Source organism: Colossoma macropomum, unplaced genomic scaffold, assembly GCF_904425465.1.
Source record: "Colossoma macropomum unplaced genomic scaffold, Colossoma_macropomum, whole genome shotgun sequence".
NCBI lineage: Eukaryota > Metazoa > Chordata > Actinopteri > Characiformes > Serrasalmidae > Colossoma > Colossoma macropomum.
This window is the reverse complement of record NW_023494785.1, coordinates 18,259,816-18,277,074: the sequence shown is the minus strand read 5'-3', so window position 1 is coordinate 18,277,074 and position 17,259 is coordinate 18,259,816. Positions and strand designations below refer to the sequence as shown.

General features: G+C 43.4%; 1 protein-coding gene across 1 annotated transcript in view; it reads right to left on the bottom strand.

The window, feature by feature from the left end:
- Window positions 1-4,666: 4,666 nt before the first annotated feature.
- dpyda.1 (dihydropyrimidine dehydrogenase a, tandem duplicate 1) overlaps window positions 4,667-17,259 on the bottom strand; it is a 150,967-nt gene continuing 138,374 nt past the window's right edge. The window contains exons 21-23 of the mRNA XM_036585678.1: window positions 8,549-8,695; window positions 7,237-7,377; window positions 4,667-6,133 (exon numbers count right to left, since the gene is read on the bottom strand). Coding sequence (XP_036441571.1) covers window positions 5,963-6,133; window positions 7,237-7,377; window positions 8,549-8,695 — 459 coding nt within the window. The 3' untranslated portion in view covers window positions 4,667-5,962. The remainder of the gene's footprint in view (window positions 6,134-7,236; window positions 7,378-8,548; window positions 8,696-17,259) is intronic.

The window sequence follows — 17,259 nt, the reverse complement described above, 5'->3', positions numbered from 1 at the left end:
GATGGGTCGTGGTTCACTAAGCTTCATAAGAAAAGAGTTATGCTACTGTGTTATGCTACAGAAGTACTTCAGATGTACTTCAGCAATACTTTGGAAAACCACTGTTACTTAACACAGTCTGCTGCTGCATCAAGAAATGCAAGTTGAAACTATTACGCAAGGAGAAAGCCATACATAATTTCTGTGCAAAAACGCTGCCAAGTTCTCTGGGTCCAAGCTTATCTCAGATGGTCCAAAAGAGAGTAGAAATGTGTGCTGTGGTCAGATGAGTCCATGTTTCAGCTTGTTTTTGGGAAAAACAGATGTTGAGTTATCGGTGCCAAAGACAAAAAGGACCATACAGACTTTTATCAGTGAAAGGTGCAAAAGCCAACATCTGTCATGGTATGCATCAGTGCCCACAGCATGGGCTGCCTGCATATATTTATATATATATATATATATATATATATATATATATATATATATATACACACACACATATTTTCCAAAAAAAACTGATATTCTTTGTTAGTTTGAAGAACACTTTTTTGGGTCCAGATTTCTTCTTGATGTTAAATTTATATATATATATATATATATATATATATATATATATATATTATTATTATTATTATTATTATTATAAATTATGTTTTTAATTACTTTTAAACTAGATGCTACAACCAGAAATAAATATACAGAGATTATGTGAGGAAAAAAAGCACTTAGAAATAGTCCTGATTTGTTTAAAGGTGGTAATTACTAACAGAATTTGGTCCAATGAAACGGTCACCGTTATTTTTTGGGAAAACGTACATGATAGTCTGGAGGTATGTCTATTAACATTCATGAATAATTAAATCCTGCACAGCTGGCCAAAATCCAACTGCATAATTTACTAATTGCAATTAGGGAGGGTCAGGAAGTGCCTCAGTACAGTGTCCCTGGAGGCTGGAGAGTGGAATTCATGACAAGTCACCACATATCATCACCCATATTAATAGTGGACATGTTTTCTGTTTTTCTGATGGCAAAACTTCAGTATCAAATCCAAATCTTTTTGCATGTGGCACCAAACATGTCATCGTAAGTCTCGTGCAGAGGAAAAAAAAAACAGATGGTGTTTTTGGTAGAAAATGTGCTCGCTTTGCTTTGAGAAGCGAGTGTCTGGGAGGTTACTAAGGCAAAAGGGGAGTAAGAAAAGCTTGAACCACGAAGGCAGCCAAACTTTCAAATTGCCGATTGCCCTGCACAACCCTCTGTCTCTCTCTCTGTCTGTCTCTCTTTCTCTCTCTCTCTTTCTTTTGACAGGGAGAGGAGATGGCTTCTGTTCACATAGGCACACGCACCAGAAATCAAATTGATTATTACACAGTAGAGTGGATCCTCTATTTCTATACATGTTTCAGGGAGCGTGTCCTTTTGAAGCGTCACGAGAAATGCATTCTCTCCCTGCTCTGTCTGCCCCCCTCCTTCACTTTTGAAAGGCACAGATGAGCACAGCGCCACAAAGAAGGTTCACAATGCATGTCAACTCCCATTCTGCCTGTGCAATAGAAACATAGCAGAACAGCAGCCTGGCTCCAACCATCGCCCACCAAAACAAGCTGTTATGCTAAACTTCACAATTAAACTGGAGCTGAGGCAACAGTGAGGCCTTCCTGCATTTGAGCCTTCACATCTGCACTCTCTTTCTTATTCCAGTGTTTGGAAACCACAAGACACTGACAGGTCTTTCTTCTAATCAGCCAACACGCAGTGAGGAACCTGCTTTGAAAATGAGAGGGAGTTGAGGGTGGAAAAAAAAGAAAAGAAGAAACAGAAATAGACTGCAGTCCTTTGACTCAGACCATTAACGTTGAGGTGTGAGATACTGTCTCACTCATCCGTCACTCTGGCCCGGAAGTTCCAAATGTCAGACACAACGATTCCTCAGCAGCCTCCCCTCCTGCTCCGCGCAGACACAGGCAAGATATTGTATCGAACGGGGGCGGCTGAGAACAAATACAAAGCTTTGAGCTAATGCTTCTGTTCATTACAGCTGTCCTGATGAATGGCACTCGCGCCGAAAGTTTCAGAAGCTCACCTGGGATGCAGCAGCGCTGCCAGATATCAGTCTGACCAGTGGAGAGAGAGAGAGAGAGAGAGAGAGGAGGAGTGAGTGAGTGAGTGAGAAAGCGAGGGAAAGCAAAAGAAAATGGGGTTGAGAGACACAAAAAGAAGGGAGTGTGAGAGACAGGAGAAAGGAAAGAGGTGGGCAGCAAGCGAGAGAGAAAGCGAAACAGAAAGAAAGACAGAAAGAGAGCAAGACAAGAGATAGAGACAAAGAATGAGACAGAGAGGGGTAGAGTGAGAAAATGAAGGGGGAGAGTGAGAAAGAGAAAGAAGGTGAGAGAGAGAGAGAGAGAAGACAGTGAGCAAGGGAAAGAGGGAAAGGGAGAGAAAGAAAGAAAGAAAGAAAAGGGGGTGAGTAAGAACCATGGGAGAAAAAAGATAGGGAAAGAGAAATAATGAGAGAGAGATAGCGAGAGAAAGATAGCAAGAGAAAGTGTGTGTGTGAGAGAGAGAGGGAGTGAGAGAGAGAACAAAGGAGAAAGGGAAAGTGAGAGAAAAGGGGTAAAGAGACAAAAAGAAGAGAAAAAGAAAGGCAGGGAGTGAGCAACACAGTATGGGTAAGACAGCAGAGATAGAGACAAAGGACGAGATAAAGAGAGAGGAATAGTGAGAGAAAGAAGGAGAGTGAGAAAGACAGAGCAAAGGAGAGAGGGGAGAGTAAGTGAGAGAGAATGTAAGGGGAGAAGCATAGGAGAAAAAAGAGATGGAAAGAGAAACAATGAGAGAGAGAGAGAGGAGGGAGAGTGAGAAAAAGAAGAGAAAAAGACAGAGAGAGAAAGAGAGACAAGGGAGAGAGGGAAAACAACAGATAGATAGTGAACCAGAGAGAGAGAGAACAGGAAGAGTGAGAAAAAGAAAAAGAGACTGAAAAAGAAAGACAGGGAGAGAGGGAAAGCAAGAGATAGACAGCGACCAGACAGACAGACAGAGAGAGAGAGTTTAAACTGTAAAAGGTTTGTTGCTATGGTGACTGAGCAGCAGTAATAAAAAGATGAAGGTCTAAAATGAAATTCAATAAGAATAACTTTAAAAGCACAAGATGTTTAGCTGCGTTTGACTGTGTGGATCTGTATTACAGAGGTCTCATTGGGTGAACTAATGCATACAGGGCTTCGAGTGGCTCTGAAACAATGCACCTCCAAATTCAAATACCACAGTAAATCCACATGCAGCCAGAAAGAGCGGAATGAATGCAGATTGAGCACAAGAAGTCGTAAGATGTAATTCATCTGCCTCCCATTTCCCTGTTTGAGGGCAGAATTCGGAAGCTTTGAGGAGAGCAGGCTGCGAGGGAAACGATCATTTAAATTCAGTTTGCTTTGAGGCTTGGCAGAAATCCAAACTCTGGGTAATGGATCCATACTAAAGGCAGAGCTAATGAGAAAACGTACATGACAAAAGCCTTATGGTTCCTGGTGTTGGAGCTGCAACCCCCCACCCCCACTGCTCACCACCAAATGGGTGCAGCTGTAACTTACATGACCCTGACCAGGAGTGAGCTGTTAGTTCACAGTAGCCAGTGGCAGTGATATGGAGTCACAGTGTGAGGGTCTCTCACTCCAACTAATGGCATTCCACTTCATAAATGAAGTCCTTTGTATTTCCAAACAAACTTAATTCAAAGTGTTGTTTATTCTGTTCTAGCTAGCTGCTTCGGAGTGATCATCAGTTTGCTTGGGCCAATTTCCTAAGCTGGCTGTGGCAGTAATGCGAGGCGCACTTTGATCAATCCCGCTGACTCTGTCCTCTTTGTTCCTGGCAAGCATAATGCATGTTCTTCTAACAAGCAGAAGATGTGACCTGTGTGGAAGCGCTTTGGCTAGTGCCGAGAGCTGTCCTGAGGTCAGATCCCCCACATCATCTCTGCGAGAGTCCGCCGCCGCACACCCCCACAGCGCCACTGCCACTTAACGCACCGCACCAGTGATGATCGTTTACTCTGGCCCCGGGTTCATGCCGGCGGCCCCAGATTGATGCCATGTTGATTTTTAATGATGTGCGGCAGGATGCGGGCAGAGGCGGAGCCGGTTCTGCGCCGCGTCCACGCTAAATGTCATTCTAATTATCTCACCGGCCAGCCAATGAGGAAGTAAACATTTACGCTAACCCGTGGCCCCTGAAGCGGAGCCCGGGCCCCAGGCGGCTCCTCCGGTCCCACAGCCACTGTGCTCATGTGCCTCATCAAATGCTTCTGATCTTCTCAACATCTAATCAAACCAGGCTGCAGTGAAAAACAGTCACTGTATACATTTATCCCTGTTTTTGTCCTCTAAAAGGGAGGCTATGCAACAAGTGTGAATACAGCAATACTCATTCTTACCATTACATCTGAACAAACATAGTGATTACCAGATAGGAGTACCTATATTAATGCCAGGATTTGTCCTCTGGAGGGCCCTTCAAATGCTCTTTATTTATTGCAGATTTGCTGGGTGAACTCATTAACCTCTATTAATCTCTGTTAGCACTACGCTTGAGGGAACTGTCTACTTTGGATGCAGAATAAATAAATATAGTATGCATGACTTTCCCACATTCACCAATACATAAACACCCATAACATCAGCACTGTTGAGAGAAAAAAGGCTTTTTATTAATGTAAATATAGACAAATGAGGAAAACACAACATGTTCAATTAGTTCAATTAGTAGTACAATTTAAGGAGTAATTTGACTCTACTTACTCGTCAATGTTACAATTCAGTTCATACAGATATCATCTGAAATACTGTGTCACTCAGTGAACCACGCCATGAATAGACTGAATAATTCTTGGAGCCCTTCACAGTGACAGCTTGTCGACACATCCTCACACCCTGTTCTTGCGCAGTAACATTTTGTAGCGCTGACATGGAACAGTGGCATAAACCCTGGCGTGTGGACAGGTATACGGCCCGGCGACATGCAGCCGCCGTGTTTCAGACGCTGCATTAGCAGCTGTCTGCCGGAGTGGCCATAGTGCATGCAGCCAGGAGCAGCGAGGATTTATTGAGATAGAAGTGGTCAGAGCTGACCTTTAGGGTCCAGAATGAATCACAGCTAGTCTTCATATCTAATGATCTGGAAACAGTCAACGGTGACCTTTCCCCATGACGTTCACCGTATAACACGAGCAGGCTAGCTTTCAGAATTACCGCTTACTGGTCAACATATCAAAAGGGGCTGGAATTGTTATAAAGGCCATAAATGTTAAAGAAGAACTACAATGGAAAAGTTGGTCTCAAATAGCACTGGACAATGAAAAAACAGGTTTTAGTCCACAATTCTAATAATTATTGAGATATAGCAGTTTACTGGTTGTTTGAGATGTTTAAAACTCAGCTTCTACACTGTTCTGAAAAGTGCATAATAAATGTTTTGATTTTTCGCAGGCCATATCATTCACTATGCATCCATCTTCATTAGCACGCCTTGTGTGTCTGATGATTTCCCGTCCACATAATGTCTCATTTGACCAGCAAGCCTGCAGGATGAAGTGTCGCTGCATTCTGCTGGGAGATACAGCAAGCAGTGATGGCATGGGCTTCCTGCATCATCATAAACATCCATTATTTGAATCCTCCCTCTTCATTCTCATTAGCACAGCCCCGACGGAAAGGAGCGAATGAACTCCACGACAACATGTTGCCCCGCTATTGTTTTGAAATAACGCAACTGTTTTTGCCTGCACGATTATTTCTGGATAATTGGCTTCAGAATATAAGGCAATTATTTCTCAAAACTAATTATTTTCTTTTTTTCCCGCTCACAACAAAGGTCATTTTTCACACTGCAATTATGAACAGAAATCAATGCTCTGATGTGGACGTTTGTTGGTGAGTTTTTTTATTTTTTTTAATTCTTCCTCATTTTCTCTCTCTTTCATTCAGCATACAGGCATGACGGCTTGAGGGAGGCCTCTCTTTGGCATGTAGGGCGTTGTCCTGGCAACCATTCGGATGCAGTCGATGATGGGACAGACGCTGAGGCAGAGAGTGCAGCCGGTGCAGCTGTCCTGAACCACAGGAAGATGGGTCTCAGGGTCAAACGTAATCGCCTGCCAGAGAGAGGGCAGCACACAATATTAGATTACAATCATTACACCCTCATCAGGGGGTACAAGGAGCTACCACTGGACATTCAACAACACATGCACTGCCATGTGCTCCACATAGCCGGAGAGAAAGACTGGCTTTCTTATCCTTTACAGGTTCCAAAAGCTGGCATTTGAGTCATAGATCACTGGAGCACAGGATACATGGTAACTTACTGTGTCAAAGTACAGAACTTCCATTAAGTCTGGTGCACTTCTTTTCATAAGGCACAGCATTTGACCACATGGAATGGGCAAGTATTACTGCTGCATTTACCGCATTAAAAAACAGTAGAAATATCATTGTGGCCTACAAATATCGGAGCCTTTTTTTGCATCGTATGCCGGGCCACCTATTTGATCGTGACACATTATGTTGATGAATGCCTTTCTATATTAGAAACCATTAATAACATGTAATCCCTCTCAGAGATCCACTCACCGACAATGAGCGTCACAATGAACAATTACTGCTTTGATAAAACTGGCCCGCTACTTCATCAATACCCTTATGATAAATTGTAGGAGACATTTATTTAGCAGGAGAAAGCAGGAGAAAGCGGAGACAAATACTTTAATAAAACTGTCACAGCTATCCCATCCCGCGCTCCTCTCCGAGCCGAGGCAGAGGGGGACCTCGCCATTTTCACTACTAATATGCATCAGTGGCTCTGCCGAGAAAACAAGGCCGGATAATGAGGTGCTTTTAGGCTGCCGGTGAGTGGGCCCGAGCAGCTCATCAGCCACTTTTCCACTTTTTAATTGTTCGTGTCAGCTTTGGGCACGGTGAGTTGGCCAGAGCTAACTTCAGTAATGGCTGCTGAACTGCAGGATCAGGGGCAGGGTAATGCGATCTTCCACCAGCTAGTGGCTATGCGGCTATGGCAGAAAAAATATGAAACTCAGAGCCAGACAGGGGTGAAGAGAGAAAAGGTTATAAACAGAGGCTGCAGGCTGTGGGTTTGTGTGGGTACAGGCATGCATGCAGTGTGTGTTTTGTGCAAATTTGTGTGAATGCACCTGCGTGTGTGTATGTGTAAATGTCTGTGGGTGGATGGATGCAGCACCTGGTATCCAGAGTCATTGCAGGTCATGTAACACTTCCCACAGTTGATGCACATCTCCTCATCTATGAGAGCCTGTACTTGCTCCTGGTTGTTCAGCTCCTGGTACGCTCCGATGTGCTTCAGAGCTCGAGCTATCACATCCTGACCACAGAGGACAAATAAGCGTTAGCCACATGTTAGCTAAAATAAACCTTCAGGGCTCCCCCATACTCATAATTTATTATGATTATTATGATTCGGAAGCAGCACTGATGAATGGATAGGGAACGATGTCAAGTCATATAAATTACACTCTTTAAAGTTTTACTGGTATAGAACTTTAATCTTAAAAAAATGTTCCTCACACTTGCACATCCCTTTTATAAAACTGCTTTCCTTAAAGAACCATCCTTTGGGGCAGTGGTTCTCAAAATGGTCTTCAGGGATTCTCACACAGCCCACATTTTGGCTCCAACCCAACTTGCAATATCATAGGGATAGAAACAAATGTGAGTTGTCTGAGGCTCCCTGAGGACTAGTTTGAAAACCACTGCTGGTCTTATTTTATTTCGACAATACACTATGGTCCCTCATACATTATCTACAGATGTTCAATTGGATAATAAACTATCAGGTTGATTCTTAACAATGTTAGGGTTAGGATTTGGAAAAGCATTATGGTTGGACCAAGGTTATGGTTTAGTTTTAAGTTTTAGCTTAAGGTTGAGGGTTAAGACCAGTTTATGGTTATATAGATTACAGTGAATTTAATAGATTGAGCTGAATGTAAGTTAAAATTTAAGTATCTGAAGAGTATATAAGAGTATATTCCAGTGGTTCCTCTATGGCAATGGCCACCAACCCTGGTCCTGGAGGAAACTGGAGCACCTGGAGGAAACCCACGCACACACATGGGGAGAACATACAAACTCCACATAGAAAGGACCCCGGTCACCCAGCCGGGGAATCAAACCCAGGCCCTTCTTGCTGTGAGGCTGTGAGGCAACACCGTGCTGCCCGAATCACTCCAAAGAACCCTTTTGAGAACCTTTATTTTTAAGCGTGCAGAGGTGTTAATCTCTGACCTTACAATGATTTGATTTGATTGAAGTTCTTCAGGAAAGGAATCAATGCCTCATGGAATTTCAAATTTCACAATAATTTAATTTAATTAGATTAGATTTTTTTTAAATTTGTATTTGAAAATTGTTTTGCCCATAAAAATAAGTGCATTAGTAATTAGTATAATTGATTTTGATATTTTAATGCGTGATTCAGTTAAATCATCACCTTCAGATGCATTTTTACAAATCTAGTGTAAATCAACACTTACTTGAACTGTTGGCACAGGTTTCTTAGGGGTGTTGATTCTCGAGCCACCAGAAGGAATTGTGTTGTCACTCTGATTTGCCAGCTTCTGTTTGTAGTTAGCTATGGCCATCTTCTTCTCCTGGAGATATGGACCAAAATTGGGCAATCTCTGTCAGGGGAAAACCACACAAGACAATTGTTAAAACACAGTTAAAAATGCACTCAATCTTTAAATGGTCGAAGTATGCATTCCATTTATTAGCCCTATTCTAAAAACATAGACTATTTCTAATCCTTTAGTACACTCTCAGAAAAAGGTACTAATCTGTCACTGGGGCAGTACCCCTCTTGCCACTGGGGTGTTACGCTCAAGGGTACATCTCAGTACCTTTAGTCAGGGAACATAAGTGTACCTTAATCCACTGAAATTATTTTCTAAATTGTATTGACGCCACACACACCGTCTCATCGCCAGTCTTTTTTATTTTCTTGTTCTGGTTATGAAAAGGTACAAATATGTACTTTTCCACTGGGAAAACCTATTTAATGTACACAATTGGACCTTAAAACCACTGTTTTGTCTTTGAGTAAATGTACGTTTGACGGTACATTTACACTGTTCGTACGTTGATGAACAAAAAGTGTACCTGCAAAGCACCTTTATTTCTAACAGTGTAAGGCAAGATAGTGCCCAAAGAAAACCGAAAGATTTGAATCCATTAGGTTATGAAAAGGTACAAATATGTACTTTTCACCTGGGAAAAACGTAGTTAAGGTACACAGTTGGACCTTAAAACCACTGTCGTACCTTTGAGGTACATTTACATTGTTTGTACCTTGATGAACGAAAAATGTACCTGCACAGAACCTTTATTTCTAACAGTGTATATGTTAAACCAGTGGGCTTCTGATCTGGAAGAGGTGTTTCTTTTGACTCATCTACCGTATTCAACACAAAACAATCATATTCTGCATTCTGTGTCAACCATTCTGTGTGGTATTGAATTTCTGCATCTTTCTCTCGCTTTTATTCAGTGCAGTGCGTTCTCCTTTAAGATTTCCTCACCAGGGAGACTGGTATTTATGCTTACTAGTGATTATTGAGTCATTGGGCTTTAGATGCCATGTGTACTAAGGCATCAATGCTGCATCCCTCATTAGAGCATCAGAGAAAAACAAACATGCAGGAGAAGAGAATAAAAGCTCAAAGCCAGCCTGTCCGACTGCATTAAAGCCTCACCGCTCGCTTTTGAGTAGTGGCCACTGTTTTTCATCGTCGAAAATTAATGAGATCCTTTTGGTCAACATTCAGCGGTTTAAAGTCCTAGCAACTGGGGACATAACTGATTTCATTACATGTGGTTAAGAGGCTGAAAGGTTGCTTGTGTATTGTACAAGTCGACTACATTTTAATGCTTAAAAAACATGTTGCCAGGCATGTTAGATCAATATTACATCTCTGTTCCCCAAAGCACACGGCACATATTATACAAATTGTTTGTGTATAAAAAGTGAAATGAAAGTTGATGCTGGTCATGCCGAGTGATTCTAAGAGATTACCGTCCTTGCTTTAGCACGTTTGTATCTTTTGAGGGCCCTGTACTGTAAAATCATGCAATATATTTGCAAAAATATTCATTTGCCATTCAGGCTTAAGACATTACCATGTCAAGGAGCAGGGATTGCCTGCTCGCTCAAAGTGGAGGCTGCAAGCTAATGCACTCAATGCTATTCCACAAAAGTGATCCTATGGGGAAACACTATTTCACTGCATGCACTTAACATGCTGTCTGATATGGGCTGTTATTACCATGCAGTGTTCCGAAACACGTTTTTCACCTGGACCTGAATGCTGCACGCATATGGAGAAGTGTTCAGACTGTAGACTTTTGCATAGTGTGCATGCACTAAAAACTGAAGTGTTCTGGATTCCCTGAAGTGGTTTGCAAAGACTCTTCACTCATAGACATATGCATGCGTTTGCGACTACACATTAAGAGAGAGAGAGGCGAATCAGAGGGATTCAGTTTCACAGTGCAACAATATGTGCAGACATTTATGTAAGGAGAGACAGATCACTTGGCTAAACGAAAAGAGCAACATATGAGTCTCGGTGCTCCCCCCTGAACCCGCGAGCCTGATCATGGTGCTGCTGCCTCCACGCTATAGTGTGCCTAATAAAATCCACTGTAATGGAATCCATGCAAATGTGAAATTAATGCCTTCTCTTTCAATCTGGCTCTCTCCTCATTCCCATTCTCTCTTCCCTAACTCCCTCTATGGCCCCTCTCTCCGATCCTCTCTCTATCTTGTGCGATTCATGAGGAGGTAATTTGACGCGAGGTTCGCCCAGTCACCCCATTATCGTCACACACAGCTGCTTGCTGCGCGGCTGATGGGAGGGGGGCCGGAGCTGGCCGATTCCGCCACAGTGCCGCATCTCCTGGCGTGTGCTTAAGCGGAGAAGTACCTGCTCGTGGTGATTTCCCTAGATTACCATATTCATGACAGTTTGGAGTGAGAGAATTCCACACGCCGCTGCCCTGGACGCAGGAGGGGGAATTACGGGGCCGGCTGGCAGGCGCTTTGTCTTCAGCCTGCCGAGGACTAGCGGCCGGCCTGCAGCTCCTGCGCCGTTGCGTGGAAACAGCGGGGGTGAGGGGCAAGCAGCTGTGGCAGCGGGATGTGGCGCAGCGCCTGTGTGAAAACGCAATCACACGCACCAGCCAGAGCACTCCGAATTTATTTCATCCCCCCGACTCTTGCGGCAGAGAGGAAAAGAACGGCTAGGTGGGCACAGCAGGCCAGGCCAGCCAGAAACACACAGGGTGATCAATACCGGCTGGTACTTCAAATTTATTTGCTTCTGCTTTTTGCAGACGCTTCCATGTTGAATTATACTCTGAAATTGAGATCCAGATAGGCCTGTCAACATTATAAGCGAAAGTCCTTTTAAGCTCGGATAAATATAGCCCCTACAGAGTAAGCACTGTGAGTTACTACAGCTCCTAATGAGAGCAGTATCTGAGCACGCCCACCTGAAATGGCTTTCGTTCCACTTGGAAAACTAATGAAGACTGTTTTGCTTTCACTGTCATTTCTTTATTTCCCTGGCAGAAATTCTTAAGATTTAATTACTTACTTTTACCATATTTCTAAGAATCAGTTTAACTAGTTTTTAAACTGCTGCACTACACTGTAAATGTATAGGGCAATTCACTTTAGCAACTAATGAATCTCCACAAAAAGATCAGAATATCAACACGAGAAGAAGGAAATATGGCAAGATCCATTTTGGCAGGTCTGATGAATCACAACAGAAGGATGGAGAATTTAATGCTGGAAATACAGCAAAATTCTTTTGGCAGCTACATATTTAGAATCTAGTCTAAACATGAAATGAAGCCTAACAGTCTCATCACTCCTGCTTTTGTTTTTGGAAAGTTAGCTGCTGCAAAGTTATTCTGACACAGCAGAAAAACAAAGCCTCATCCTGGAGTTTTCACTGTAGAAGCACACTGTCAAAGCTGTTGCAGATAAATGCTGGTGGAGATGAAGAGCATGTAGCATGTCTTCATCTCCACTGGTAAAAAGAATTCACTTGTATGTGTGACATCAATGCATCATAGAGAATGCTCTTAGTGAAAATCATTTAATAGAACAGCAGTAAAATCACAACACATTGCAAAAGGCACTCCATCATTTCAATTTCTCTATGCATTCATAAGTCACGTGTTTTGCACAATGCATTCATATGCTGTCTGAGTCCATTACTGTAAAGGCTGATCAAAAGATTAGATGTTGCACTCCTCAGGTTTGTGCAGGTACAATGAGAGGATGCCGTGTCACAAGTTTGAAGTGAAAACTCAAAGCTGGGCCCACGCAAAGCCATCCAGATGAAAGAAAGGTTCGAAGCAGAAGCAGCCAGAGATATGCATATTCTTCCGGAGAGCTCCTCAATGCGGTCTGACAAGCCATCAGCCAGCAAAACGCCGCTGTATGATAAAAACATTAAGGCTTATTGCTCTCCATTGTCATTAAGGAAAGACATCCGGTCATGAGTCTGACAGAAGGGAAAAAAAAATAAACAACCCTGAAGCATAATAATTGTGTGATTTATCCTTACTAAACTACAGCAGTGGGCCGTAATTAAATATGAAAACCTAAATTTATCTCTGAGTGTTCAGCCCTCATTAATTTAACCCGGCGACAACACAAAGTCCTAATCCAGCCGCAGTGTTTTTCTTTCTTCTTTTTCTTCTCTCTCTCTCTCTCCCCTCCCCGTCCTCCCACCCAACCATTACGGAGCATTAAAATGTATATTAGGCTCTAGGGCCCATCAGCAAAAACCACAGGGAGAGAGAGGGAATGCCCAGAGAGGCGTCAGGCAAGTCAAACTCAGTACTGGGCATGGCATAAAGTGAGGAAGACACACACTTAGGCTCATTAAGACAAAGCAGCCTCTCCGCCGCGTCCCGCATGTTCTGCATGATAGCCGCCTATTTGTTGTGTAATAATTCAGCGGCCGTCTATTGAAAAGTTGCCTGAGTTGCTGAGCTGTGTGCGCTTTAATGAAAGTGCTGGGTGGCATGGTACACCCTGCCTGCCAAGCTCATGTCTTCAGCAACCACACAAACTCTCTTAATTGCATGCAGTGTTTTTCCCAAAACACACACACATACACACACTCTAGTGCATAAACACAAACACACACAAACACACGAGAGAAACTGTCATCAGCTTGAATTTTAGCTCCTTTTTTCATTTGCATTGCCCTCCTCTCAAAGCAAAGTTGTAAATCAAGAGTGTGGGTAGTGAAGACAACAAATAACCCATCAGTGCATCTGCGATAATAAATGAGAGAGGCGTGCTGCTTGACACAAGTAATTGTCAATACAGAGCACAATTTAGTAGACAGGAAATTATCACTGGAGAAGTGGAGCAACCTGTTTCAACCTCTCTGCATTATCCAAACTTACACTTTAATGGAGAAAGGTATTCACTAGTGACTTACTAATCTCATCCAGACACTTTTGATAGATATCATTTGTATTTCTCCTCAAAAAAGGAGGCAATTTATAAAATACAAACCCAACAAGTCCAGCTGACTGAGTGGAAAGATGCCTTCAAGCAGCCTTATCTCTAGAAGACTCTGCAATTGAACATACAATACACTGACTGTTCTTCTCTATACAGGAACATGGACTAACAGTAAAAGTCTTCTGCCTGTCACAATGCCAGCAGGCTCTGAGAGAAGCCTGGTACCTGTCTCAGGGGTCTGATATGTACAGGCTAATCCCATTGAGCAGGCCCACACCGATGACAATAACTGTACATCTTCACACTGGCCAGGCTAATGGGACAGAGGCTTGCTGACTCCTCTCACATCTAATATGCACTGAAGCAATTCTCTAAACGGTCCTCTACAGGCCTGCCTTGCCTGCTCACAGCTTCATGCACTAATGATTCCATATGTCACATAAAATAAACATGATCTTAATTGGGCTTTTGGATTAAAAGATGGGAGCTTGGATTATGGCTCTGAAGGTAGTCTCTCAGCATCTCAGCCCATTATGATATAACAAATGTGTCTCCCTTCGGGGAAAAAAAAACTGATATTGAGGCATCTGTCCTCTCATGCACATAGAAATTCAGTGTAGGCCTACATACAATGCATTGTTCTGACAACAATTACAGAAAAATCAGTAATGTAGTAGCATCTACTTGCACATTTTTCATGTTTTTCACCCACCTACAACAATGGTTTAATCACACAAGCTGAATTATTGCACAAAAAGAAAATCACTGTCAAAAACTAGTCTGCTGATTATTCACAGTATGCATAAACCATTTTTAATATTTGCGGTAAAAAGCAACATTTCGAAGGGATTTGGCATACTTGATCCAAACTGCACTATGGAAGTGCTGTAACTCGCCCCACTTCACTGCCTGCCATGATGGCAGATGTTAGATTAGATTCATTACGTCAGTGAAGTCATGTGCAACAGCATGCTGGTTGCAATGCACTATGGGACCAGAATTTGCTTAGTGAAATCCTACTAAAATGTAGAAAATAACATGGATCAATCTCAGTAGTTACATTTGAGAGGAATGTACAGTATAAATGTTCTTAGAGGATCAAGGGCCCATTCAGTGAAACATGGTGAATTAAGGTAATAACAATCTGCTTCTTTTATTTGGGTTTCAAAGGCAATCGCTCTGTTGCTTTACACACAGGCACATAGCTGTGCGCACATAAACGCACACGCACACACTCCATCTGGTCCAGCCACTCCCTCCCTAACCACGGCATGAGAGCCAAGCTGTGGCCACTCGCTGAGGAGGGTAAAGCAGGCTGGCTGAAGGCTTCATTACCACCACAGGCCTGCCAGGCAACACGGCACCACACTGCCAACCAAACTGCTATTTAAGAGCCTCCATGCCCCCACCTGCTGGCTGCCTCTCAGTGTGCCTATGCTCCACCCCCTGTTTGGCCTGGCTGGAGAAAGCAGAGGTGTGGGGGTGGGTGGTCAGGTCACTAGCAGGGCCGCTGTGGGAGGGCTTCAGAACCTGCTGGTTTCCCCCATGTTCCCACACAGTGGTGGGCTGCAGTTTTTTTTTTTTTTCCCAGCTAGTGGGCACCTGCAGCACAGCCTTCCCCATCTATAGGGGTCAGAGTGATACTTTGCATCAAATTACAAAACTTTCCCCTTAAAAAATGGACAAAAGTTTGTTACGTAGCTAAAAACACTTACAGACATCTTAAAGCCTGAATTAGAGAATTCTGTCTTGTGTCCATTCACTTTTAAACACGTCATACAGTATCAGAAACAACATGAGACTACTTGAGGTTTGTTTACAAGTACACAATGCTAATTGATAGATAAAAGTTTCTGTTATTAGCTACATATACGTTGTGGCTCCAGTTCAAAACTAAAGAAGCAAATTTTAGACACCAAACACAATCGACTACATTTGGGGTAAGGAAAAACTGTTTCCATATGATTTTTGGCCATCGCTTTAATGGTCTCCAGCAATACATATGCGGGTCGAAAAAGGGCAGCAAAGCAGCACACAGTCATGGCATAGCAGTGATAGCAGTAACTGGTTTTTCACATTCTCTGCACACATTGCACTATGAGCCCAAGCACACTGCTTTTTATTGGACTTGCTGCATTACTGCTTGCTTATTGCATTGAAGGTGAAAAAAATCAAACACACATTAACTAGTTTTCAGTGGAAGGAAACTGGGGGGAGGAACACTTTGGAAATGGCATGGAAAACCCCAAATGGCACAGCACACTTAGGCATCAAAGATGTGCTGCTCATCCCTTGAGGTAGCAACGCTTGCTACAGAGGCTGCCCGTTTGAGACAGCACTCTGACTGCCTACATTAAACAAAGAGAGAGAAAATATGTCTTTAGTTGAGCGCCGCTTTAGGCTCCCCTTTATCAACTGCCATTCCTGTGAATTGCTGTGACAGTGACTTCTGTGCACTCAACCTCTCGCTCTCACGTTCCATCTCTTGAGTTATAGAGCTATCAAACTGCCTTTTCCTGCTAGCCTGCCTCATATCCTCTCTGTGGCTCACTTATTCTCCAGCTCTACTCCTCCGCCACACACACTTAAAGTGGAAATGCCCCTCCTTCCCTCGCAACTTCTTGCCTTTTGTTTGACACAGTCAATCTTTGTCTTTCCCTCTCTGGTGCTGCAGATGAAGTGTGTCTGTACAGATGCTTTCCTTCTCCAGTCCTGGGAAACTCTCGCACAGGTGAGCTGTCAATCACAGGCCTCAGTCAGGGCTTCAGCAGGGGCCAATACAGGAGAGAGGCTGACAGGTAATATCTCCAGCCTTCAACACCCAACACACAGCATATTCCACAACACCCTCTCTATATTAACTAGACTAAAGGATGACCTCGAGTGCGTGTCTCTTTTTTCCCCCTCAGTAAACTGCACTGGTAAGCAGCAAGTGGAATAATGAAAAACTCTGAAATGGCATCCAAAAGGCCAGAGACATGATCTCTCCAGCGGAAGTTGAGCGCAGTGGTTCGGGAGTTTACAATAGCAGAAGTAAATCGTGGTGGCCGCAGGAACTCGAGGGCATTGATTTGTAGCAGTGCGCTCGCATCAGAGAGCCTCTGGTGTGGCCCTGGCTGTGACCCATTCGCTGAGTGGCTTTTCCCTCCTGTGTGTCACTGTGCTCTAGTGTATGGCAGTAGATCTGGTGCTGCGCTGCCTGGGGCTGCCTGGGCCACACGGCTCTGTCTGCACTCATGTTTCTACACAACACTTTACTAAAACGCTGCTCCCTCCGCTCATGCAACGCCGCTGTTATTGTTGTCGGCATGCCGACGACTCCAGCAATAACGTCCCGTTGGCATAGAAATGACTTACACTTATCACTCCTCCGATATTGCCTGCTTCCCACTCATTTATTTCCTCATTCTCTGCCACTCGTTTGGCATTAGCATTTAAACTATTGCGCTCCGCCATGGCGAGATGTCCTGCCGTCAGAAGCTGCGAAAGGCGCTGCCGGTGCATTTGAAAGCATGCGCGGGCTTCAAAGCCTTCCCTGGGCTGGTGTATTAGCAGGAGCGCTGTGATCTGATAAAGGCCTCTAATGCACCGCTTTGAAGAGAGTTTACTGAAGTTTTTCTCATTTACATATTGCCTAAAATTTCTTGTGCACAAATAATAAGGCAGATTACCAAAGGCAGAATGCACATGCAA